The sequence below is a fragment of the Cervus elaphus genome, chromosome 12, assembly GCF_910594005.1.
Source record: "Cervus elaphus chromosome 12, mCerEla1.1, whole genome shotgun sequence".
In the NCBI taxonomy this organism is placed as follows: domain Eukaryota; kingdom Metazoa; phylum Chordata; class Mammalia; order Artiodactyla; family Cervidae; genus Cervus; species Cervus elaphus.
The window spans coordinates 18,404,261-18,431,658 of record NC_057826.1 but is presented as its reverse complement, the minus strand read 5'-3'; the positions used below and the strand labels follow the sequence as shown (position 1 = coordinate 18,431,658).

Here is a 27,398-nt window from a genome sequence, read left to right as displayed (position 1 = left end):
TTGTTCCATGTCTGGTTGTAACTGTTGCTTCTTGTCCTACATACAGGTTTCTCAGGAGACAGGTGCAGTGGTCTGGTATTCCCACCTCTTTAAGAATTTTCCACAGTTTGCCATGATCCACACAGAAGCAAATTCTCTATCAGTGTGGAGGAGGGCATATTAGCCAGCAGTCTGTGCAGAGATGTCTTGGGGTGTGTCCATTCTGGAGCTGGAGAAACAGGATTCACACCCCATGTTTAGCATTAACTAGCTGTGTGACCTTGGACAAGTCCCCTCACCTCTCTGAGCCTATTTCTTTTCAGTAAAGTGAGCTCAATCATCCCTGCCTCTCTAGGTTGGCACTGGGATTTATAGAAGCATGTATATAAAATGCTTAGCACCATGTTCTGCACACGTAAGCACCCATTAGCAGACGCTATCACCATAATCAGAAAAGGCTGGGAGCAAAAGACAGTGTTGGTGAGAATGTGGGGAAGTAGGAGCCCTGGTGCACTGTTGGTGGGAATGACAAATGGTGCAGCTGCTGTGGAAAACAGTACAGAGTTTCCTTAAAAAATTGAAAGTAGAACTACCAAGTGATCCAGCTGTCCCACGTCTGGGTATTTATCCAAAAGAGTTGAAATCAATAATTCAAAGAGATATTAGCGCTCCTATGTTTGCAGCAATTTTCTCAATAGCCAATATGTGGAAACAACCTAAATGTCCAACCAAGAATGAATGGATACAGAAATGTGTACACATACACAATGGAATACTAGTCATCCCTTAAGAGGAATATCGCATTATTCAGTATACAATAACATCGATGAACCTTAAGAACATTGTGCTAAACAAAATAAGCCAGTCCTAGAGAGACAAATGGGCTTCCCTGATGGCTCAGATGGTAAAGAATCTGCCTGCAATGTGGAAGACCAGGGTTTGATCCCTGGGTTGGGAGGATCCCCTGGAGGAGGGCATGGCAACCCACTTCAGCATTCTTGCTTGGAGAATCCCCACGGACAGAGGAGCCTGGCAGGCTACAGTCCATTGGGTCACAAAGAGTAGGACATGACTGAGGGATTAAGCACAGCACCGCACAGAAAGACAGCTATGGCATGATTCTATCTATATGAGTTATCTAAAGTAGTCAAATCCATAGCATCAAAGACTGGAATGGTAGTGCCAGGGGCTGGTGGGGAATGGGTGATAGGAAATCGCTAATTAACAAGCATAAAGTTTCCATCAAGCAAGACGAGCAAGCTCTAAAGACCTGCTATACAACAATGTGCCCCTATTCAACATATAATTCAGCATATTCAGCATATAATGTTCACTTAAAAATTTAACAGGGTAGGTCTCAGTCTAAGTGCTTTTCCTACAATGTAATTAAATTTAAATTAACTTTTTAAAGAAAATTTCTTTAAAAATAGAGAAAGAAAATAATAACTTCACAAATCACTTCTATTGTGCCCCGCAGGAGGGCAAATGGGTGCATTGTTCCTCCCTAAATGACTGAAACTTAGAGACAAATATTCTCCCTCTTCCTAAAAATCATCCCATCACCACCATCCTCTTTCCCATGATGCTCCTTGAACACGTGAAAGCGAAAGTCGCTCAGTCGTGTTTGACTCTTTGTGACCCATGGACTATACAGTCCATGGAATTCTCCAGGCCAGATACTGGGGTGGGGAGCCTTTCCCTTCTCCAGGGGCTCTTCCCAACCCAGGGATCGAACCCAGGTCTTGCACATTGCAGGCGGATTCTTTTCCAGCTGAGCCATGAAGGAAGCCCAAGAATACTGAAGGGGGTAGCCTATCTCTTCTCCAGGGGATCTTCCCGACCCAGGAATCAAACCAGGGTCTCCTGCATTGCAACTGGATTCTTTACCAACTGAGCTATCAAGGAAGCCCCAAGAAAATGGAAAAGTGAGTCTCTCAGCAGGAGTCTGCTGTAGTGATGCAGAGAAAATCCAGGACTGGGAACAGTTAGAAAGCAAAGTGGCAAATGCCTGAAATGATCTTTAAGATACTCTAGTGGCTCAAACCCAAGGATTTCTCACACAGATCTATCCTCTGTCATCATCCCACCTATAAAAGGGAGTAAATTATATTACTGGGATTTAAAGTTATCGAGTAAATTAAAGTCAACTGCTGGGTTGCTGAATTTTATATTAGACTACTGAGTTTTATAACAATGTTGAAAGAACAGGAAAGATTCTAAAGAGAACAACTAAAACAGAAATGCAAGTCAGTGACACTCTGCCTGGAGAATTCCCGGAGCCTCCAGAACATTCAGATGCAAAAAGCAGGGGATAATAAAAGGGCTGATCAGTCACAGGCCAGAAGCCTTCAGATCTGAATGAAGTAGAAGAATCATTCCCAGTATTCCTAAGTATCCCCTGAGAAGCTCTCTAAAGATGCAGGTTTAATAACATCTCAGTTATCTCTGCACAGGTCGTCCAGGCCCACACTCTGACCAACACCAACAGCCTTTCCTACAAAGTCTTGTGCAGGTTCTTTACTTGAAGGGATTGAACACTTTCTCCCCTTCAGCAAGAGATTAAAAGGGAAGAAAGAGAGCTTTAATCCTGAAGCTGGGTAGACTTTCAGGATAATTAATAGAGATTGGTTACTTGCTGGAAAATGAAGGATTGGGTAAAAAATAAATTATGTTTAGATGATTGAATATTTCCCTGAGATGGAATAAATTCAAGGACTGAGTGAAAGGTAACAAGAAAACTATCCATCACTTGAAGTTAGCAGGTAAGATAATATTTCAACCACTCATCTTGAAAGGGAACCTTGGACCAAGAACAGCGCAGGATGACTATAGGAATAGATACCAGGAAGGGTTAAATACAATCACACCTGAAAAAAATAGCTACAACTACTCCACAGAAACCTGAGAAGAGGTGGTGGGGTCCAAGGTGGCCTAATATTTTCATAAATAACTCGAAATATGCAGTGGGGATTATGCAAATCAAACCACACACAATACAAAAGTGGCAGGGATTGCGAATCTGTGAAGAATGAAATTTAACTACTGGGCACTGTCTTTAAATTTACCTTTATTGAATCTTGTATATTGAAGTCACATATTATTGTATCTCTTTATGGAAACTCAATAGGGCTGAATGCAGAGTGATTTATGGAAGAAGGAATAATCAAATGCATAAGTAGAAAAGAGCACACACCTGGAGAGGCACTAGCCCGGGGGTCAGGACAGGCACCGAGTGGGAAGTGGTTGAGATGGTGCACAGTGCAGTAGGGTGGCCAATTACTTCTGCTCTCTACAGATGCGGGTGGTGCTAAGAGCCGATGTGTAAAATAAACAAGGAAATGTGTCTGTTACTCTTTGAACCACTTGGCCTTGGTACTACTTTCAATGAGAGTGCTGAGTTTAAATTAAACCTGGAAGGGGATTCAGAGCAGGCCAGCACAGAAATTATGTGATGTGTTCCTAGGTAAACCAAGAATACCAGGAGATGTTAAGAGGGCCTCCAGCACAGATGAAATGCTGAATGTGCCTATTGGTTGGGAAAAGATGCACAAAGCTAAGCGGGCCTGTAGGAAAGAAAAATTTCAGCTCCTATTAAGGGAAAAAAACAATCATTCAAAGCACAGTTGGAATCATGGAAGAAAGGGCAGCTTATGGTAACACCATCCCTGGGGACATTCGAGGAGTTGACCAGACACCTCTCTACTTAGGATGCATTAGAGATTATTAAAAGCATTCCCTGCTCAGATCGGGGGTGGGAGGTGGGCCTTGCGACCTCTCCAAAGGTCATTCCTATCCCAAAGGATCACATGTCTGAAGGGCACCAGATAAAAATAAAGTCTATTAATCACTGAGCTGCCGCAGAGTTTCCTAAGAGAGCCAGGCTGGAGAAGGGCATTCCGCGGTGGACCTTGTTCCAACGAGGGAGGAAAACGGAGGCCTGTGTAGGCAGAACCAACTGCAGAGACTTCCAGAAAGCCTGAATCGGGCATCCCACGCGTCACAGGGAGCACAGGAGGAGGAGGAGATCCCATGGGGAAGGGAAGAGGAAACAGCAAACGGCTCTGAGAGCCCCTAAACAAAGCCACGGGAGCTGGGGGAGAGGGTGTGGGCCAGGCCAGGTGGGGACATCCGCAAAGGGCACGTCCTGGATTTAATGCTAAAGAGGCAGACCTCGGAGACAAAGCAGTGAAGGCAGGAACCCTGGGGAGGATGGATAGGGGTGCACGGGTGTGTCTGGGATTATCATGGGCTGGGAACCTGAAGACAGCTGGAGAGACAGAGCAAAAGGTAACCCCACTGTCGGGGGGGGCGCAGAAAATCACCTAAGAAAATGCAGGCTTTTAAAAGAGGAATGGAGCCGCAATGCCCCAGTTCCTAAGCAGCTCTTGGCATTCTTGAGAGCTGGGCTGCTCCGGCCAGACACAGCGGGAAAGCCTGCTGCCGGGGCGTCTGAAGCACCCTTCCCAGCCTTGAACCAGTCTCCCGAGGGGCTAGCATGCTTGGGCTTTTATGCGTCAGAACAAAACTGAACGCTTTCCAGGAAGCAAGACCCAGGAGGAAGCAGGCACCTCCCGGCACTGCCAAGAGACATCAGACCCCATGCCTTGCTCCCTCCTCATCCTGAACGCACACCTGGGGATGGAGACGATGTTACCTGCAGGACTCGTCTCAGGACTGTCATCTGCATGGTGTACTAAACAGTCAAATGGGGGTCATGGAGTTTGAGTTCTTCTAGCAAAATGTTCTCCAACCAGCTGTCACCCCACCAGGCACAGAACACCTTGTGGAAATCAAAAGAGGCCAGCAAAGAGGGAGGAAATGCGCGGCACCCCCGATGCACTGCCTGTGCCCCCGCCCTGTCTCCTTTGGGGTGTCCTGCCTTCATAGCGACCGCAGACACCGGCAGGGCAGGTGGGGCACCCGAGGGACCACTGTGCCCAGCCCAGCCTCACTGGTCCCACCACAGCCTGTGGCAGAGCGCTGCATCCTCAGAGAGAAGGCAGGAAGGGAAGATGGTCAGGGAGTGCGGTTTCGAGGGCCGCCCCTGCCATGGAGCGAGCAGATGGTGCCCGATCTGGTGAGGAGATAACTAGGGCAAGGATCTAAACCCACCGCCCAGTGCTCTCTGGTGGGTGAGAAAGACAAAGCTCTCTCAGGCTGACGGCAGTCCCTCCGAAAGCTGCAGGTCTCCCAGGTCCACCTGCTGCCACTGTTCCTGAAGCTCGGCCCCCCGAAGTCCTTCCCCAGCTCTGTCTGCAGACCCTAAACCCCAGAGCCGGGGAGTCACTTGTCCAAAGATGCTCCTGAAGCCAGTGAGAAAGGCTGGAGATGGATCGTGGGACATTTATTAAACTAAGTCATTGTCAGAGAAAGATTCATAACCTGCCTTACCTAGGACAGGAGAGAGAGAAAGAAAGGAGAGAGAGGAAATTAAAGAGAAACAAATGAAAAGCCGCCGGAGCCAAGCACCTCTGTTGGAGGATTTTGAGTTATGTTTTTGTTTGTAATTCTCTGAAACAGAAAAAGAAATAGAGGATGAACCTTACAGAGACAGAGAGAGTGAAAGAGAGGGAGCCAGAGGAAAACCATAAAGGAGGCCACTGCAGGGAAAGGAATACAGGGCAAGGAGGCCTCCCAGCCTGGCTTCTCCCTCCTGCAGCAACACCAGGCCTGGGGGAGCTGCCAGAGGAGGTCAGGTGTGACTGCAGTGAGGTGGCAGCCAGCAGGCAAACTGAGGTCTGGGCCCGAGAGGAGAAGCCAGCAAGCCCAGGGCTGGAGCAGCTCAGGGAAGGGTGGGGGCCCGCGGCAGGAAGGTGGCATCTGCTGTACTTACTGTCACAGACGTAAGGCTTGTCATGGTCTTCCTGCGAGGCGGCGTCGTGCCTCCTCCTGCCACCTGCGGAGCCACGGGCCTGGGGAGACATGGGAATATCAGGGTGCTTGTTATGCTGACAATCACTATGGTTCCCCAGCGTGTGTTCTGTAAGGCCCTGAGTGCTTCACCTGGATCTCCTTATTCAACCTTATACTTCACTCAAACCTATACCAACCCCACTTTACGGATCAGGAAACTGAGGCCCCGAGAGGCTAAGTAACTTGCCCAGATGACTCAGCAACTCACTTGTATCACTTCATTAAATCCTCACAACTCCGAAAAGCAGGTGCTACTATTATCTCCATTTTACAGATGAGAAGACTGAGGCAACAGAGGTGTGAAGTAGCTCACCCAAGGTCACTTGGTCACTAAGAGCTGAGCCAGGATGTAAACTCAAGACACTGACTCCAGAGCCTTGGGCAGTCAGAATTCCCATCCTCTACTGTTGCCCCCAGGACCTCTTCCTCCAACTCCTTAGCCCCAGGTTTGCTGACACCACATGTGGATGCCAAACCCGCTCCAAACCCAGCCAAGATGGTGGGAAAATGAGAGCAAGTAGCGTGAGCATGCAGCCATCACCCCAGACTCCTGTGTTCACATCCCCCTCCAGCTAAAGTGTCTCGAAAGCGAGCCAGGTCCAGAATTGGGGCAGGAGCCCAGGCCCGTGGGGCGCTCCCCTCCCCACTTGCTCAGCCTACTCCACGGGGTGGGCGCCTGCTGAGGCCTCCCTGTGTGGTCTGCCTCTGGTCTCCAGCCAGTGGCCAAGACCTTGACACCTCAAAGTCTCCTGGGGCTGGACTCTTGACACCCCCGCCGTGTGTGCATCTCCCAGAAAGGGCCAGCATCATCGGGGCGGGGGGGTGGAGGGTTGGGGTGAGGGAGTGGAGGGGTGGGCTCCACCTCCAAGGATTGACAAGAGCAGCCAGAGAGGGAGCTGGCAGCTCGGCAGCCCTGGGACAGTGGCTACGAGAACATGGCAGGGTTTATTTTTAGACCTTTGTGAGTCCTACAGCGGCCACGTGGGTAGCACCCTCGCCTCCTCCGGGTCATTCTCTGGTAATGAGTAGCACTAAACTCTCAAGCAGGTTAAGGGCCCGCTGGGGTCTTTGGGGACAGAGGCAGGAAGGTACAGTGGATGAGGAATAAAACACGGCAGCACCTGGTATGCAGGGCAACCGGGACCTGGCCTGGAAAAGTGGTCCCGGGGTGGGGGGGGGCTTCAGAGTCAAAAGGCCTGAGGTGCTCTCACACACACACACACACGCACACACACACACTTTCCCTGGGGACATCATAGCGGAAAGGCCTGTACCCCAGTCGCATGATGTACACCCTGCCCCCAAACACACACAGTTCACAATCAACAACCACCTGCCAAGCTACGGCAGCCACCACCTCCTCGCTTGTCTCTCTCCAAAACAAATTACAGAATCCTCCCTCCCTCCTCTCCTCCCCTCCAGGGTGCTTTCCCGCCTGGCCTCCCCGAGCCCCCACCATCCCTGCCCACCCCACGAGCCAGCAGCCCCCTCCCCTCGCCCTCATTACGCAGAGTTGACCCCAAGAGGGAGCTGTGCGGCCCTGGCAGCCACCCCCTCCACCCCGAGGCACTGACAGGCTTCCCTCCCTGCCCACGTTGAGGGTGGTCACCCTCAGCTGCCCGCGCCCCCTCCACGACGTCCCCTCGGAGAAGCCGGGGACAGCTTGACGTGCGCAGCCCGCAGCCCTGTCACAGCCGCCTCGGAGCAGGTGAAAGCAAGTCAAGCAGAATGACAAGGCAAAGGCAGACCCAGGGAGGGGCTCGGGAGACTAAAAATACTTCCCGCCCGCCAGGGAGGAGAGGAGGAGAGCCGGGACTGGGAGCAGCCCGAGAGGGAGGGGGGCCCGTCGAGAGCCAGGGCTTGATAACACTCCCACTCTCTCCCTGCACCTCAGTTTCCTCAACTGCAAATAGGGATTGTGGCTCCAGGGCATCAAGGACACAGGCCAGGGATGCCTCCAGTGGCTGGTATGTATGTATGTGAAAGTTGCTCAGTTGTGTCTGACTCTTTGCCACCCCATGGACTATAGAGTCCATGGAATTCTCCAGGCCAGAATACTGGAGTGGGTAGCCTTTCCCTTCTCCAGGGGATCTTCCCAACCCAGCGATCAAACCCAGCTCTCCCACATTGCAGGCGGATTCTTTACCAGCTGAGCCACAAGGGAAGCCCAAGAATACTGGTTTGGGTAGTCTATCCCTTCTCCAGCAGATCTTCCCAACCCAGGAATTGAACCAGGGTCTCCTGCATTGCAGGCAGATTCTCTACCAACTGAGCTATCAGGGAAGCACTCTTCCAATCTCCTGCAACATATCAAGCCTGGAAACTTGAAATCCTACTTGTCTTGCTCACATGTCACCTCCTCAGAGAAGCCCTCCTGACCAATGTATGTTCACTCATGCCTTCCGTCCCACTTCATGTCACAGCACTTAGCATTATCTTGCTTCATACTGGGCTTCCCTGGACGCTCAGATGGTAAAGAATCCATCTGCACTGCAGGAGATCCAGGTTTGATCCCTGGGTTGGGAAGATCCCCTGGAGAAGGGAGTAACTACCAGTATTCTTAAGGGCTTCCCTAGTAGCTCAGTTGGTAAAGAATCCACCTGTAACGCAGGAGACTCCGGTTCGATTCCTGCATCAGGAAAATTTGCTGGAGAAGGGACAGGCTACCCACCCCAGTATTCTTGGGCTTCCCTGGTGGCTCAGCTGGTAATGAATCCACCTGCAGTGTGGGAGACCTGGGTTCATTCCCTGAGTTGGGAAGATCCCCTGGAGAAGGGAACAGCTACCCACTCCAGTATTCTGGCCTGGAGAATTCCATGGACTCTATAGTCCATGGGGTCACAAAGAGTTGGACATGACTGGGTGACTTTCACTTTACCTTTCACTGGTATTCTTGCCTGGAGAATCCCATGGACAGAGGAGCCTGGCAGGTTACAGTTCAGGGGGTCACAAAGAGTCGGACATGACTGAGCAACTAAGTACGTACACATAATGTTATACTATATATTTGTTGGTGTACTTGCTGGTTTTCTGTTTCCCCCACGTAAGGGTGGAAAATGCATCTATTTGGGCCACCATTATACTTGGAACTTGGCACAGGGCCAGCCACCTAAACAGCACTTAATAAATATTTGCTGAATAAATGAATCAATCCACCAGTCAGTAAGTAAGCTAATTGTCTTTGGTTCTTCTCCTTCATTCTCTGTATCCAACTGGTATTGTGTCTTCCTTCAAAGGACATGTTAGGCTTTGCATTTCCCTTTTACTCCATATCTTAAGTCAGGGGCATCAGTTAACCCTTGAGCTGCTCAAAGAACTCACCAGCTAGGGTTCTACCTCTGCATTGCCCTACCCAATGCATCCTGCATGATACTCAGACTCATGAGACAAAAGGAGTGGAGGACAGGAGCCCATGGTCATCCATTCAATCACATACTCAGTCACGGCCACCCGAAGCCTACTGATTTAGCCAATGATATCCTAATACCAACTCTACCACAATCACCTCATGCTCATGCTAAATCCAAGTCTTTGTTTTGATTGATCTCTGTCATGGATCAGCCTCTGCTCTGCCAAGCCACATCTGGTCCATGCTTTAGCCTTGTTAACATGCCACTCCTCCAAGAATCTTCCTTTTGTCACACTAAGGAGTAAAGCATCAGTTTTAAAGTCAGACGGACATATCTTTAAACGCTAGCATGGGTTTTTGGACAAGTTACTTGTCTAAGTGTCAGTTTTCTCAGTTGTAAAATGGGCAGAGCAACATCTTTATTGCAGATTTGTTGTAGAGCTAAGGGGGTGTGAAACCACAGGGGACAATGCTAGGTCTACAGGAAGTACTCAATAAATTATTTCCCGTCCTTGCCCAGTTGATTTCTCTTTCCTCTGAACTCTTATTGCATTTGGTAAGTGCACAGTCAGAAGCCTGCTGCTTTCTAATTGTATCATGACTATTAGCATTTTCTCCTCAATTTAATTCCAAGGTCCCGGAGAGCAAAGATGACACTCCATATTTTATTATAACCCCTGACACTTAGTACTATGCAGGGCACACAGCAACCAAAGTTCTTTCTTATATATTATCACAGTTAATTCCTACAATACCATCTGAGTTTAACCATCTAGTATCATTCCCATTTGGTACTTGAAGAAACAGGTTCAGAAAAGGCTCATGACTTGCCCATAGTCACAGAGCCAGGGGAAGACAGAGGCCCAGATTTCCAGAATCTGTTACAGAAGACTTTGAGACTGATATCCAAAGAAACCACTCTCCCCCTCTGAGAACTGCCCATCTCACTCCACTCCTCTCCACTCCACCTCCCATTCACACACTGGTGGGCCATGGCAGCCATGATTGTATCACATGGCCCTGCCCCACTGGCCACTGTTGATTGGCTGACTCAGAAGTAGACATATGACCCAAGCTGGGCCAATCAGATTCTACCTCCAACAGACTTCAAATTGGAAAATAGTGACTCTAGTTAGTACAGATCACTTCAACTAGGGACCCATAAATTCAGGAACTATGGGGCCACATGCACAGAGAAGCAGAAGAGGCAGTCTTGTGAGAGAAGGATAAAGGAGGAAGGAGTAAAGACCAGAAACCGCCTGGGTTCCTTACTTTTTCCCTGTCCTAAATCCCTGCCACTTTCTGGTCCTATCTGAACCTTCAAAAATTGCTCAAATCTGGTGCAATAGCTCAGCAGCTTTTCAAATACTTTCCATTTTTGCTTAACCCATTGAGTTTTCTACAACTAAAAGATTCTCAACTAGTACAGACTCAGTCCCAAGCAGAAAATTAGTTGCTCTGTACCAGTTGTTCTCAAATAGTGGTCCAGAGATCCTTGGGAGTCGCTGAGACCCCTTCAGGGAGTCTCTGATGTCAAAACTATTTTTGTAATAGTCCTAAAGTGTTATTTGAAAGTTTTCACTCTCATCCTCCCACAGGTGCATAGTGGAGTTTTCCAGGGGCTACACAACACAATGATGTCATCAGTCTATGTGCTGGTATACTCTTAAGTTTAACATTTTTCTGTTTCTAATATGGGAAGTATCACTGGTTATAAGCCATCAGAACAACAGCTTTGGGGGCTCTCAGTGATTTTTGAGTAAAGAATCCCTGAGACCAAATAAATATTGAGAACTACTGTTCTACACTCTTGGTATTTAAAGTGGAGTGCTCAGACCAGCAGCACTGACATCGTCTGGGATACTGCTAATCGAGCAAAATCTCAGTCGCCACCAACCAGACCTACTGCATCAGAATTTACGCTTGAACAATATTACCAGGTGCTTTATATGCACATTAAAGTTTGAGAAGCACTGGACTACACCATACTGCATCATAAACACTTACTGATTGATCAACTGATTGATAACACTCACGTGGATGACTCACAGGAATTTCATGAATTTTAAAGAGCTTTGATTGTTCGGCTAAAGTTACCATAGACTTACAGTAGGGCTTATTGTTGCATTAAAGCTACCAAAGACTAGGGCCAATTATTAATTGTTGGGCCTAAATTTCTCTCACCTCTCAGGGAATCTCCACTGCCAAAGTCAGAGAGCTATTCCCTTTGCTTACACTCTCCTAATAATATTTCACCTTTATTAAGCACTCAAAATCGGTTGTGAATTACTAACTCAATTTTAATGACGAAGAAACTGAGGCCCACAGTACTTACGTTATTTGGTCAAGGTCACAGGGGTTACATAATTGACCAAAACTCTAGTAAGTGGTAGAACTGGGATTTGAACTCAGGGTTCAGACAAGGTAGAGACTGTTCTAGCCATCACTACCTTAGCCCTGATTTCTATGAACACACAGAGCATCTGGTGGTCTCGTTAGAGTGCAGACTCCAATGCAGCCCAACTGGGGTGGAGTCTGGTATCTGCATTTCTAATGAGCTCCCAGGTGACATTGATGCTGAAGCCCAGGGACCACACACTGAGACAGCCATAGACTGCATCTCAGTCCTGACAACAGAAACGGGAGTGACTGTCCACCAGGCGCCAGCAGCGGCTTGAATACATGTTAAAGGGTAGCTTCTTTGAGGTTGTGCATGAAGCAGTCTCCACTCTTTATTCCAGCACAGGCAGGCACACCTGTAACTTTTAGGTCCTTCCATGGTTCCCACCATGGGTGACATGTCCACCATGTTACCGCACAATGTAGAGCCATTTGACTGCCCCTCAGCCAGCATGGATGGGCCCAGAACTAGCCTAGGCCCCATCTAGCTCCCTTGCTGTGTTCAGGCCTTTTCTCAGCTCCCAGAAAGCTCAAATAAGACTTTTTGTTCTTTTCCTATCATTAAACCATTCATTCAACAAACTGGCCAATGGCCACATGCTGGGCACTGAGCCATGTGTGACCCAGTGGGAAAGTACAGACCTGTGTTCAAATCCTCACTTCTTCCTTACTGGGTTGGACAACCTTGAACAAATTCTTAACCTCTCCAGAAGTAATAATATCAACTCATAGGAAAGAAAGAAGCAGTGCTGACCAAGAGAAATACAATGGGGTTCACATGCCGTTTTAAATTTTCCAATGGCCACATTTTTGAAAAGAGTGAAAAGAGAAAAAGATGAAATTAATTTTAGTAATATATTTTATTTAACCAAATGTATCCAAAATATCTTTATTTCACTGTGTAATCAATATAAAATCATTAATGAAATGGTCACCGTTCTTTTTATACTATGTCTTCGAAATCTATGACTTCCCTGGTAGCTCAATCGATGAAGTATCTACCTGCAGTGCAGGAGACTCGGGTTGGATCCCAGGTTGGGCAGATCCCTTGGAGAAGGGAATGGCAACCCACTCCAGTATTCTTGCCTGGGAAGTCCCATGGACAGAGGAGTCTGGCAGGCTACAGTCCATGGGGTCACACGAATTGGACACAATTGAGCGACTAAACCACCACCTTTGAAATCTGGTGAATATTTTACATCTACAGCATATTTCAATTTGCATGAGCAACATGTCAAGTGTTTTGTAGCCACAGGTGGCCAGTGGACAGTGAAGAAATACAAAATGCAGCATAAAGGACCTACCATCACTTTCAGTAACGTAGCTCTTATTGTGAAGAGCCTCATCATTGCCTGATGTATAGGAAGTATACAGTCAGTACAGACGACTGTTGCTGCTACTTCTGATGGTATTCTTACAGAGAAGACACCTAATTCATATTTGCTGACTGCAAGTTCAATGCCTAGATTTCAGGGAGTAGAAATATTAAAACAACCATTGTCTACCATCTACTAGAGTAAGTTTGGTTTGGGCTAAGAGAAGGGATGGAAACTGACCTGCAGGCATATAGCAACTGGCGTTCACAAAAGGCCCAGAAAGCCCACATTCTAAAGTCTTCTTTAACAATAGAACTAGATCATTCATTACTTTGTAACCCCTAATGAAGGCATGGGTCCAGGCAAATTCATCCGTGGCCACTAAGAAGACTAGGTAAAAACATGATGGGGCACTTTTCTAAGGAGAGTTCTGGCTGACAACACCCAAATTCACTGATCAGTTTTACTACCACTGAAGTCAGAACCAGTGGACAGCATACGCCTCCAGATGTGAAGCAATAAGAAACACACATCACACCTAGGAAAGAGTTGAGCCCCACCAAAAAGGTATTTACATACATACACACACATGAATATCCACAATCTAATTGTCTCTCATCAAAACACTAGATTTCAGGAAATAAAGAGGATCCAGGGACACATTAGACACCACCAGTCTGCCAACTCTAGAATATGAAAAATTCCACAAGACCAACCACCCAAGTTCTTCAACAAATAAAAGGCATGGAGGGGAAAAAAAGTATATATGTGACAGGGAATAGTAGCAAGGAAGAAGTATGTTATAGAATGCAAAAGACAAGTTTCAAACTGCCAAAGCCATTTTTGAGAAAATCAGGGGGAAAATGACCAAGGACTGGATACCAGAATGGTGGTGGTTTAGTCACTAAGTCGTGTCCGACTCTTGTGACCCCATGGTCTGTAGCCCACCAGGCTCCTCTGTCCATGGAATTCTCCAGGCAAGAATACTGGAGTGGGTAGCCATTCCTTTCTCCAGGGGATTTTCCTGACCCAGGGGTCAAACTCAGGTCTCTTGCATTGCAGGAAGATTCTTTACTGACTGAGACAGCAGGGAAGGTGGAGGATATTAGAATAGTTATTTTTATTAGGTATGATAATGATGCCTGTTAGAGATATACATTAAGATATGGCACAGGTTAAATGAAAAAAAAATGTCTAGGACTTGCATTGAAATATTCCACATACAAAAAAAACTACACAAAAAAACAAACATATAAACCAACTGAAAGTGGGAGTAAAGAAAAGATTAAACAAGAATGTCAAAGCATTGATCATGGAGGAAGCTGAGTTGTGACCCTATATGGTGTGTGGCATCAGCGGGCGGCCCCGTCCAGACAGAAATTCCAGCTCCTATCCAGGTCAAAGCACTGTAGCTCAGAGTGGGCACTGCTGGGCCCCCTGCACCAGTCACCGAGGAACCTGCTTACAATACAGCCTTCCAGGCCTGACCCCGGACCTCCTAAATCACAACTTCCTGGAGTGGATCCTGCAAATTTGCATTTCGATAGGCTCTCGTGGTGATTATGATGTGTGCTCAGACTCAAGAGCCACGGGAATAGAAAGCCTTGCCATGATCACCACTTGACCCAAGCCCAGAGGGCATCCAGGACTAGCCTTTCATCCGGGGAGGGGTAAGCATCCATCCAGAGCCTGAAGGAGCCAGACCAGCCTCACAGCGCTAATTCTCCAGACGGAAAGCAGCAGCTCATCCCCACCATGCCCGCTCCACCAGGTTATTTTCAGATACTCCTGCAGACCCCTGAAGGTGACCACAGACAACCCCTTTGGCCTTGAGCATGAGGACTCTGGAGGCACCCCTAATGCCTGATAGCGCCACTCAGGTTTGGCTCCCTCCCCTCAAGGGTCACCCTCATATTTTTATTCCTTCCACCATGGATTTCCCATCTGCCATTCCCCAGGCTCCTGGCCTTTTCTTGCCACATTCCAGGCCCACACACCTCCAAAACTCTTGCCACACCTGCCTGGGAACCATCAGCTATGCCCTGGCATGCTTTCCCAGTATGCTTCTGCTCTCTGCCTGGTGAAAGGTATGCCAAAGCAGTACCTGTGAGGCTGGGGCAGCCCTAGGGACAGGACACTTTCAGCCTTCTTCTATGACTGAGGAATGGGGCTGGCAGTCACATTCTCCTCATCCTCTACCCTCGCCCAGACCTCACCCTCACCCTCCCCATCCCCTTGCTGTGCTCTCTGCCACTTTTCTCCCTCTAGCCAGCTCTAAACTCTGGCAGGTTACCACCTGGGATCAGAGCTCTTCTGGCCGTTTCCTCTCTGGGTGTTCTGCGAGGAAGACCATGGATACACTCTCTATCCAGCTGCAGCAGGATTCTGAATCTGGGGTCCAGTTGTCTGGCAGGTCCCCCACCTCCCTGATCTCTTCCCTCCCTCCTGGCATCCCCAGCTTACCCGTCCTCTGGTCCGATTCTTCCGCTTGGGAATATCCTCTTCTAAATCCTCTTCTTCATTTCCTTCTTCTACATTTTCATCATTTTCTAAAACCCTCTGAAATGAGAAGAAAATAGAAGCATTGAGAAATAAAGCACAAAGGAGAAAATCCTCAGAGGGTAATGTTTTGTTTTGTTGTTGTTATTTTTTAACACAGTGAAGATGCTGCCATGGCTCAGCCTCCAAAATGCCGGCCAGGAGTTGGGGCTCCTGGCTATTACGACCCTCTCTCCCAAGACCCTTCCAGCCAAGTCCTCCCAGAACACTGACCTTTTCAACACTTTTTGCCCACAAAGTGTTTTCTAAAAAGAGAATACTCTAGTAAGGGTACTCTTCTATGTAGGCCCAAGATGTCTGGTCAAAACTTCAGTTCAGTTCAGTCACTCAGTCGTGTCCAACTCTTTAAGACCCCATGGACTGCAGCACTCCAGGCTTCCCTGTCCATCACCAAGTCCTGGAGCTTGCTCAAATTCATGTCCATCGAGTTGGTGATGCCATCCAACCATTTTATCCTCTGTCTTCCCCTTCTCCTCCTGCCTTGAATCTTTCCCAGCATCAGGGTCTTTTCCAAAGCTTACTTTAATGTAATTTTCCCTTTGTTCCTCAAGGGCCACCTCAAAGACCTGAAAATACGTCTCTCCTTTCCCTGGCATTCTGGAATTCTGCCTAGTTTGATGAAAACAAGTCACTTCCTATCCATCTGACCAGAATTTGACATGAATGTGTTATTCCTCATCTCCCATTGTTATGTTCTTTTAAGAGAAATGGATTGTCCTTACAGCACTTGTAGTAGAGCTTCAATTTAATTCTCTCTCTCCAATGGCCCTGCAAGTCATACTGTGGCAGAGAAGCCAGCTTCCATATTACAGGTAAACAAACTGAGGCTGAAAACAGTTTCGACTGCTCAAGATCATACAACAGAATCCACAACCAAAGCAAGGTCAGGTTCATCAGCTCAGTGTTTCCATTTCTCTCCTAGCTCTTGTGTCTGAGAATTCCAAGGCATATTATGATACTTCTTAGAGGACCTGAGCACCTCGCTCACTTGGTGGGAGGCAAGAAAATGGAAACCTGTATCTCCAGGTTTAAGGGAGGGATAAGAGACTAAGGCAGAGGACCAGCCCCCCCTCCCCCAGGGTAGAAGTGGGATAAGGGGAAGGGGAGCCCACGGATTCCATGTCAGGGGTCCTAGGAGCTTCTTTGTAAGCTGATTGTGTGACCCTGGGAGAGTCATCGTTGCTTCATGCCTCAGGTTCCCCAGTTACAAAATAGGAACTCATTCATTCAGACAATCAACAAACATTTATCTAGGGCTGACTACTTGGTAGGTGCTGTCCTAGATCAGCCACAGTGTGGCTATAGACCTGGCCCCAGTGGACTCTCCAGCCTAATGCAAGGAAAACAGATTCAAACAGCATACATAACCATATAATTACAACTGCTATGGAAACAGAGACAGACAAATTCAAGGTGCTGTGAGAGGCTGTTAGAAAGAAACTTTACCTTATCTGAGGTCAGGCAGGGCTCACCTGAGGAAGTGAACAAGGGGTGTTGAGACGTAAAGGATGAACAGGGGCTAACCTTGGGACCAGGGACCGAGGGGAGAAGAGGAGGGAAAGAATTCCAGGGAACAGCACGAGCAGACACCCAAAAGCAAGGAGGTGAACATAGCTTGTCCAGGGAGCACGAGGAGGCCAGTGTGACCAGCGCTCAGTGGCTCGGGGAGAGACTGGCATAAGATGATGCTAGAAAGGTGGGCGGGCACCAAGTCATACAGGACATTGGCATCCACCCGTCCTATGGTGATGGTGTGACAATCGCACAAGCTATGAAAAGGCTTAGAAGGCAGCATGCATGGTACTGATTTCTAGTATCACCGTCACTGTTCAAGGGGCCTCCTGGGCCATGCCCTTGGCTTGCCCGCAAAGCAGGAAGCCCAGGGTGAGTTTCCAATGACCTTCTCCCACTGCCTTCTTGTCAGAGAGTTCCATTCCCATCACTGTGGTCAGGATATTGCTAATTAACCAAACTCTCTCAAAGAACTCAAAACAGGTATCATAAATCCTTCTCTGGCTTCTCTACCAGGTTTATATGGGAAGCCATAGCCAAGCACTGAGGCTCTCTGGGCCAACCATAGACACCTAACAGAGAAGCAGCAGCAGCAGCTGGACACGACCTCTGGCCCGCAGCTAGGGAACGCTGGTCACGGCCCAGCGCAAGCAGCCCAGCCTCTCTGCACCTTGGCTTCCTGAACCATCAGGGGGAACACGGGCGGGACAGTGACAAGCCAGGTGCTCCGCAGGCTTCGGTGAAAAGATGTGGCATAAATGCAAGGTGTGCTGTTGCTCTTTGTAGAGCCACCTTGCAAACTTTCTGGGTGTTGAAGTCATTTAATCATGGTAAGTTCCTAGTGTCTTGACTTTAAAGGTCATTGCCTCTGGCATCTCAGTGCAAATCTGGCTCCATTCGAATTTGTTTCATTATGAAGGAGTCTATTACCCACCATATAGACTCTGGGTTAGAAGGCAAAAGCTGGGGAAGGCCGTTGCACTTGTCCCCAGACACACTGCACAGTCTCAACATCTGGGAGGAAACTGACTTCTCCCTCCCTCTTCCCATCGGCCTCCCTGCATCTCTAGAACCTCTGGTCTGAGCTTCGGGCCTCACATGTGACAGCGGCGTTTCCCGTGTTTCTGTGTTTCCTGCGACGTGGCCCTGACACCAGATGCCTCCCTACACAGCACAGGAGGAGCCAGGAGCTCCTCACAAACAGAACTCGTATTCAGAGCTCAGGAAGCAGAGGGGGCATCCTGTACCCGGAGAGCAGGGCAGTTGTGTCCAGTTAGAGATGCAGCTCACCCCCCGGGACATGCCTGCATTCCCTGGCCAAGGGTATTACCTGGAAAACAAACACGTTTTCAAATAACTTTTCTCCCTGAGACTCTTAAACAGTCTTAACGGTGATGATAATGATTGTGATTGTGCTTTTTGGCTTTTTTTAAAAAGGAGGAATTTTTTGTTGTTGTTGTTTTGCATTTCAGAGGAATTCTTCTTTAAAGACTCTAGTATCACTAGTTGGAACAGTGCAAAATTCTCCTAGCTGATTTCCCTTCTTCCACTGCAGGCCTGCATCCAGTCTTCTTTCCACACAGCAGCCAGACAGGTCTTCAGGAAACACAAATTCACTGCCCTGGTGAAAACCACTTGAATGGCTTGCTTTTTCATGTCCCATGAAATCATGAGTCTCCTCTAGGTCTGGCCTTGCCCACCTCTCCAGCCCCATCCTGGGCCCTTCCCTCCCTGGAACCCTGCTCCAGGCACACCAGCCTCTGTTCTTTCAATGCAATGAGCTCAGATCTATCATGAGAACTTCAAGAGCACCATTCCTCCACCCGGAAAGCCCTTCCCCAGGTCCCTCGCTCTGCTGACAGCTTCTCCTCTCACAGTACTGGGGGATAGCCCTTGTCTCCCTTAGGACACCACCTAGAATCTGTCCCTCCTCTTAGACTGAGCCTCTGCACTCTGTTCTTTTCATGGCACTTATCCTGAAAGGCAGCTATTTGACCTGTTTACTTGCTTTCCATCTATACGCCACACTAGAATATAAGCATGAGAGGTGGGGACAGGTCTCTCCTTGGTTTCATCGTTTCCCCAGAACCCAGCACAAGGCCTGCTCAAAGGAGGCCCTCAATAAATTTTGGTGGAATGAATGAATGAAAGGAAAATGAACAAAACAGTCCATTTGCTACAGGCATACTTTATTTTAATAAACAAAGTCAATAAAAACATGTACACTCATCTGGCTTTTGGTCCTGGTTTTGGCTTCTAGCACAGCGGATGGCAGCCCCATGCTCTGCACACAGTAGACCTTCAGTTTACAACAGGGATGAGGGCGATGATGATGATTCAACAAGGACAACCTCACACTGGCCTGATGCTGCCCGAGAAGGACTCACACTCATCTCCAGCTCGAAAAGGAAAAGGTTGCCTATCACTGGACATCAAGACTTCTGGATAATGGTTCTGTCACCCTCACTGACTTGGTCAAATTACACTAACTGCGCAAAAATACTCTTAACCGGCATTACAGATGGGACAGACAGTGACTTCAAAGACCTAAAAGTCAAAAAAATGGGGTATAATACATGAAGAGCAAAAAAAGAAGAAAAAGAAAATACTAGGTGCTCTAAATGCCAGGGGTAAAAAGAGAACTAGGGGGTGGGTGTGATCAAGAAAGGCTTCACGGGGAAGGTGCTATTGGGGCCGAGCCTAATAGATGGGAGGAATTTGTACACGTGGGATGGAAGAAAAGGTTCACCAGATAAAGGGCACAGCATGACCAAAGGCATGGAGGGAAGAAGGCTGGAGAACAGAGGGAGTAAAGGAATCGTGGGAAATAAGCCTGAAAACTAGGTTAGGAGCCGAGAGAGGAGGCCCGAGAAGATCACACTCATCATTTTGCATTTACTTAGCAGGAAACAAAAGCGTGTTAGGTCGAGCTTTTTAAACAAGGGTGTGGTACAAGCAGAGTTGTGTTTGGGGATGAAAGGTCAGCTATCAAAGCAGGACATGAAGAGAGGATGGACTGGGGATGGCAACTCACAGGAATCTGTTCACTTGTGCATCCACCCAATGAATATTTATTGTGTGTCTACTGCAGTCCATGGGGTCGCAAAGAGTCAGACACGACTGAGCGACTGAACTGAACTGAATTGAACTACTATGTGCCAGACACTGTTTAGGCTTTGCGATACAAAAGAGGTGCAAATAAGATAGACAAGAGATTTCTGCCCTCGAAGAGTTTACATTCTATCGGAAACAAAAACAGAAAACAAACAATAGGATAATGAGTTAGTAAATTATAAGTTATGTTAGATGATAAAACCTACGGGGAAAAAGAAAAGGAAAGCAGAGTAAGAGAACGGGGACTGCTGGTGGGTGGGCAGGACACAGGATGTGGTATTACATTCAGCGGTCAGGGGAGGCTTCACAGAGCAGAAGAGACGGGGAATGAACTTGAAGAAGGTGAGGGTGAGAGCCGAGCAGATGTCTGGGGAGAGGACTTTGCAGGCAGAGGAAGCAGCCAGAGCACGGCCAGAGGTGGAGCGTGCCTGGTGTAAGAGTGAGTGGCAAACGATCGGGGTGCCTGGAGCCGAGTGAGCCTGGAAGAGGAAGCAGCAAGTCAGAGGGAGGGGAGAGGACATGACTTTTACTCCGGAGAACAGGGACCAGTGCAGGGCTCTGCTCACAGGGAAAGCCCCCTGTCAGTCATCAGCAGGGGACTACTCAGAAACCAACAGCAACAGTTCAGATGGGAGATGTGAGAGCGTGGACAAGGGCAGCAGCAGGATGTATGGGGAGAAGAGCTACCCTCTGGATTTGCGTTAAGGGAGCCGTGGACAGGATACCTGATGAACGGATACTGGGTGTGGGAGAAAGGGGTCGAAGACGACTCCAAGGTGTGTCAGACAAATAAAGGTTTGCATCAATAAAGATCTCTACTAGGGCTGTAACTCTGAGAAGCCGTGCTGTGACGACCAAACAGAAGAGACTCGACCATCCAGTATTCTTGCCTGGAGAATTCCATGGACAGAGGAGCCTGGTGATTAATTGCTCAGGCTCTAGATAGAACAGAGCCTGTTCTCTTTTGGGGCTTCCCAGGTGGCGCTAGTGGTAAAGAACCTGTCTGCCACTGCCGAAGACTTAAGACACGGATTTGATCCCTGAGGCTGGAAGATCCCCTGGAGAAGGAAACGGCAATTCACTCCAGTGTTCTTGCCTGGAGAATCCCATGGACAGAGGAGCCTGGCAGGCCATAGACCATGGGGTCTGCAAAGATTCGGACACAACTGAAGCGACTTAGCACATATTTATCTGAAGGCAGGAATGGCAGAGGAGGCCACGTACATGGACTCATTCAATGCCTTTATTGTGACCTGACTCTGCTGGACTCATGCAAGACCCCAAGGGTTCAATGGTGAACACAACGGCCCCATCCCCAACTGGACAGAATCCCCACGCTGGTGGTACTTACAAAGCAAACTAAACATGTAACTGGTAGTCATTTAATTACCATGCTAATAAATTAGTACATAAATATTAAATTGAATGCGAAATTAATAATAAAGATGTAATTTTATAGCCATATATGTGTACAGCATAAAATATAAAATTTTAATGTAAAGCATAAACATGATTTAATTTTAATAATCTCATTATGCTTAATTATTAAAAACTGGTATTTCATATTTGTATTAATTAATATTATTCCAACATGCCAACAATGGAGACTCAAGAAACATAAAGAAGAACAGAGTGCACCATTATAATGCTGCATGGTGACCTGCCTGGTGACAGCCTTAGCCGGGCTGTGCACAGAGGGTGGTGGACACATGGGGACAGAAGCCACCAAACCCCCCTGGCAGGGGGCGGGTGACCTCTAAACTGGCCTTGAAGGAGGAGTGGCAGGGCGGGGGAAGGACAAGGCGGCCAGTGAACTAGAGCGGGGGAGGATGGGGCGTGAGGCAGGGGTTGGGGGGGAACTCCCTGGGAGGCTGGCTCCTGTACAACCAAGCTTTCTGCTGCTGGCACCCCGCCAGGGTGAGGACTGGGTCAGTCTTGCTCACTCCTGTGTCCCCAGGGCCTAGCACAGTGCCTGGCACACACAGGCTCCCAAAGTCCATTTTGAGTGGATGAACGGGGAGGCCAGCTTCCCAGCAATGGAGCCTCGGGGCAGTAGGGACGCAGTCCTGGCCCTGGAGAGGAGGCCCCAACTTGGGACTGCAGTTCTGGAGGCAGGGTGGTGATGCTCGGGGTCACCGCCTCCCCAACCAGCTACCCCACAAGCACAGAAATACCTGTATTTCCTGGATGTTCTCCTCCTCCCTGGCATCCACCTTCTTCTCCACCCCCTCACCGCGGAGCAAGGCTTCCAGGGTGGTGCTTTCTGAGGTGAACCCATCCTTCTTCAGGGGCAGCTCCACTTCTGAAAAACAGAAAAGCAGCGTCAGCCCACTCAGGACAGGAGGGACAGGAGCCAGGGGGGCCCTTGAGGGCAAGCAGGAACCGCAGCATCTGAGAAGGACTTGAGACGGCCTGCGTGCTCTCCTCCTGGCCGAACGCAAACACTGGAGTCGGGTCCGGCTTTTCCATCTCCAGTTCCCAGTCTCCAAGCCAGAGCCCACCCCTGCCTGCTCCCTCAGAGACAGTGGAGGCTGGGTAGGAGGGACACCTGATGGACACAGGGTCAGACGGGCAGGGTCTCTCTCTTGCTTCCGCCACTCTCCGACCCTGTGACTTTGGACGAGACATTCAAGGACCACCCCCCCAGCCCTTCTTTGCACATCTACAAAGTGAGGGTGACAATGCCCAGCCCCCCCACCAGGCCATTTTGTGGAGCATAAATGTGTTCCTTCACATTGAAGCACTTTGAAAACTCTCAAGCAGTGCACCAGTGTTGGCCTCAAGTCTTATTATCCTCTCTCTCCATGCCAACTCTCATCTGTCAACTCCATGACCTCCTCGCGGCCATGCTGGCTGCCCAGCTCCAGTCTGCTCTGTGAAAAGCTATTTCAACCTCAGAGAGGCTGTTCTAATCAACTCACCGGGGAAGTAAAGGCCTCTGAAGCCCAGGGAAGAAACAGAATGAAAGAGCAGATGCCTAACAGGCCGCCAATCAGCAGCCAGGAGCTGCAGTGCCCACACGTCGGGCCGTGTGTTCTGAAGACATCAGAGTTTGATTGGTTTCCTGGGGCTGGAGGTCATGGGGCCACCTGAGCAGTGGCAACCAGAGCCGGCCCTGCCCATGAGAGAAACCAGAGAGAGACACTGAACCCCCTTTCTCAAGAAGTCCTCCCATCTCCTACCTAGAGGATGGGTGGAGGTCTTTTGGTCAGTTTTATTGTTGTTGTTGTTTCATTAAAAACAGAAACCTCAGAACAGGTGATCACATTCAGACTGACTACAAAATATCCCTCCAACCCTCTCTTTAGACCCTGTACCTCATACCCCCAGACCCTGCAATTAGATGCATGGTCCCAACCCTCTATCAGGAGAGATGGGGCAAGGCCACAAGGGTGAGGTGCCCCAGAAAATGGTCAGGGGAATGAATGGCCCATCTGTATGGAGTCCAGTGTGGGGACTATTCACAGAAGAGCAGACAGGAATGAGGGGACAAGGAATGGGGAAGCACCCAGGGGAGTTAATGGTAGGGAGTTATGAGCATTGCTGTGCCTGGAGGGACAGAGAGAGCATGTTTGCAAGACCTGGAGAGAGCCTGGGCAAGCTCTCGTGTAGGAGTCCTATGAGCCCGTGGGCCAGAGAACCCAGGCACACACGCCCAACCTCTGTCTCCTTCCCTCGTCTTCCTGCTCTGTCCTCCCATTGGCCAACCTCAACCGGAAGCCAGAGGGCAAGGGAACCTCACTGATAAAGCCACTGAGGTCAACTTCCAGGGGCACAGGGCGGTGCAAAGAACAACAAAAAGCAGATCTGGGGGAGCAAATGGAAATAACTAGGACAACCAAGCCATGTTCCATTGGGCTTTGTATGGGTGTACTTAGTCGCTCAGCCATGTCCAACTCTCTGTGACCCCGATGGACTGTAGCCTGCCAGGATCCTCTGTCCATGGGAATTCTCCAGCAAGAATACTGGAGTGGGTTGTCATGCCCTCCTCCAGAGGATCTTCCCGACCCAAGGATGGAACCCAGGTCTCCCAAACTGCAGGCAGACTCTTTACCGTCTGAGCCACCAGGGAAGCCCTTGGGCTTTATTTTCCCTCAAATGAAACTTCACCTACCCCTTCTGTCTCCTCCACTAGAACCAGATGCAGGCCGACCAGCCCACAGGGAAGGGCGCTCGGGCAGCCAATCAAACCTGAAGAAACTCACACGCACGTGTGACCAGACCCCAGGAGATGATGATGGGAAAGAGAAACAGTATATGATATAATATACTTATATATGTAATATTATATAATATTCTTGAAAGGTAAGGTCTTTGGCATTTTTCTTACCAAAAAAGGCAAGCAGAGGGTTCACTTCTATCAAGAAGCACTACCGCCAAGCCAACCACCCTGAAACTCATTCACCCATCTATCCATTCTGCAAATATTTACTGAGCACCTGCTATGTGCCAATCACTTCAGGTTCACAGGAGATGAACCAAATAATGAGCAATCCAGCTTTTACATGGTTTACAATCTAAAAGGACAGACATAAAGCGCTAAGTACAAATTAAATATGCAAAGGGTCATGAGTGCTATGGAGGAAAACAACAGGGTGAAATGTGAAGGAAGAATATGGTGCTGGGGGCAGTGTGGGGTGGGGTATCTATTTAAGATCAAGGCTTCAGGGAAGGCCTGTGTGATGAAGTTACGTCTCAGTGTCAGAAAAATAGCCAACCGTCTGCCTTGATGAGTTCAAAGTGTGCAGCTCTAGAGTCTGCTCCAATGACACATTAGTCTTTCTCACAAGTCAGGAAAGGCTTCCAAACGTCTAATCTCAAACAATTAAAATGTGTTGCCTCATGCCCTGTCCTCAGCCAAAAGAGAACAGCTGTTCACCATCCTTCAAACTTATAAGAATCATATATACATTTATATATATATGTGAAGTTCATATTTTAGTATCCCCCTCAGCCTTCTCAACACTAAATAAATTCTATTTCCAGAACTGCACAGTATTTTACAGTTGAGAAGGCCTTACAGATCATCTGCTTTAATTATCTCATTTTATAAACGAGTCACCCGAGGCTCAGAAAAGTTAAGTAACTTCACCGGGAGCCACTCAGCAGGACAAGAATGCAGCCAAAGGATCTTTCCCAGACACAGTAAAAATGGTGATGAGAGCCCCACTCATTGTATTAGTAGTAGTTTGCAGGCTCAGCCCCAGTGAGCACTGATGTGTTTATGTACACGCAGAATGCCTGGTGGTGGTGGTTTAGTCGCTCAGTCGTGTCCACTCTTGTGACCCCATGGACTGTAGCCTGCCAGGCTCCTCTGTCCATGGGATTCTCCAGGCAAGAATACTGGAGTGGGTTGCCATTTCCTTCTCCAAGGGATCTTCCTGACCCAGGGATTGAACCCGGGGCTCCTGCATTGCAGGCAGACTCTTTATCAACTGAACTACAAGGGAAGATAAAAACACAATCTACATGTAGCAAAATGCCTGGTAGGTAGTAAACACTCAGACTGTCAGCTGTTACTGCTGTGTATCACTTAATCCCCACCACTACCCAAGAGGTGAGTACAGTTATCATCCCATTTCAAGATAAGGATGCTGCAGCTTAGGGAGACTTAGAACTTGCCCAGTATCAGAAAGCTGGTCAGGGGCAAAATCCTGCTTTAACCCCAGTCTGCCTCAGAACCCATTCACCTAATCGCTAGTCCGTATGAACTTCACCCTGCCTCGATTTGGTCCTTCCATGAAAAGTCTTTTTCCAAACCTTTGTGCATGTTCACTGCATTCCTAGACCCTCTTCACAGTTTTCATATTTCAAGATAAAAGGCAGACCTTTGCTGAGGCCGAGGGCAGGTCTGTGTCAAGGTCTTAGACTGTGTTCTATGTGAACATCTCTATGGGGTATTCACTCAGCACAACAGTACTGAACTCATAGAGAATTTTCCATCACTGGTAAACTTTCTCTTCCTCCTCCCCCTGCTCCTTCTTCCTCCCCTGCTAACTATTCCTCCATCCTGCTTTCTGATCATTTGATCCACCCTCTTGGTCCTCTGGTCCTGGCCCTCTGAGATGGGCGCAAGGTCAGAAGCAAGAGGGAGAAAAGAAGCAAAATGGGAAGAGTTGACTGGGCTCTCCTACATTTGAAGAGCTAGAAGAGCTCCCCAACAGCATCCAGAGTCCAGTCACTTCATGAGAAATGTGAGGCCCAGAAAGACATAGAGACATTCCCAGGGTCACAGAGAAATTTTCCAAAGTATTTAATCGGCTCATAGATGTTCTGCGTTCAGAAACCCCTGAAGTCAATCCCTGGCCTTGCCATGTTTTAGCTAAAGGACCACAAGCTGGTTACTTCAACCTCTAAGTCTCTGTTTCCTTACATGTTAAATGGGAATTATCATAATATCTATTTCATAGTGTTAGCATGAGAATTAAATGTGGTAATACACCCCATAAAGAAACTCTGAAAAGATCCCCACAAAAACTAGTATGGGAAACAGTGGGGAAAAGAGGCTATCAATTTTTACTTCACCCTTTTCCTATTTAAAACTTAAGATTCCAGAGACACAGATGTATTGAACAGTCTTTCGGACTCTGTGGGAGAGGGCGAGGATGGGATGATATGGGAGAATGGCATTGAAAGATGTAAATTATCATATGTGAAATGAATTGCCAGTCCAGGTTCAATGTATGAGACAGGGTGCTCAGGGCTGGTGCACTGGGATGACCCAGAGGGATGGGATGGGGAGGGAAGTGGGAGGGGGGTTCAGGATGGGGATCACACATACACCCATGGTGGATTCATGTCAGTGTATGGCAAAACCAATACAATATTGTAAAGTAAAATAATAAATTTAAAAATAATAATAATAATGGGGGCTCAAAATAAAAAAAAACAACTTAAGATTCAAAATTAGATCATATATGTAAAGAGCCTGGGGTGTTCTAAGTGTCTTATAAATGCTATGTGTTATCATCATTGAAGTTTGAATGATTCTGACTAAATGGCACAGCAACACAGTCAAACAGAAATATAATGCAAGCCATTCATGTAATTCTAAATTTTCTAGTAGCCACATTTATAAAAGCAAAGAGCAATAGGTACAATTAGTCTTGACATACATTTTATCTAACCCAATGTATCCAAAACATTATCACTTCAACATGTAATCCATATTTTTAAATTACCATGATAGTTTACATTATTTCATTCACATTAAATCTTGGAAATCTAGTGTGCATTTTACAGTTTCAGCACAACTC

The 27,398-nt window shown here is 48.0% G+C and overlaps 1 protein-coding gene across 7 annotated transcripts in view; it reads right to left on the bottom strand.

Moving 5' to 3' along the window:
* DPF3 (double PHD fingers 3) overlaps positions 1 to 27,398 on the bottom strand; it is a 303,432-nt gene that overhangs the window by 124,221 nt on the left and 151,813 nt on the right. For 6 of the 7 annotated variants that reach the window (XR_006343955.1, XR_006343956.1, XM_043919911.1 and 3 more), the window contains exons 4-6: positions 22,317 to 22,444; positions 15,421 to 15,516; positions 5,813 to 5,891 (exon numbers count right to left, since the gene is read on the bottom strand). Coding sequence is in view for 5 of the 7 variants with exons in the window: in XM_043919911.1 (XP_043775846.1) it covers positions 5,813 to 5,891; positions 15,421 to 15,516; positions 22,317 to 22,444 (303 nt within the window). In the remaining 2 variants the exon portion in view is untranslated. Of the gene's footprint in view, positions 1 to 5,812; positions 5,892 to 15,420; positions 15,517 to 21,864; positions 22,215 to 22,316; positions 22,445 to 27,398 lie in introns of those variants that run through there. The other variant, XM_043919914.1, reaches the window with a different exon arrangement.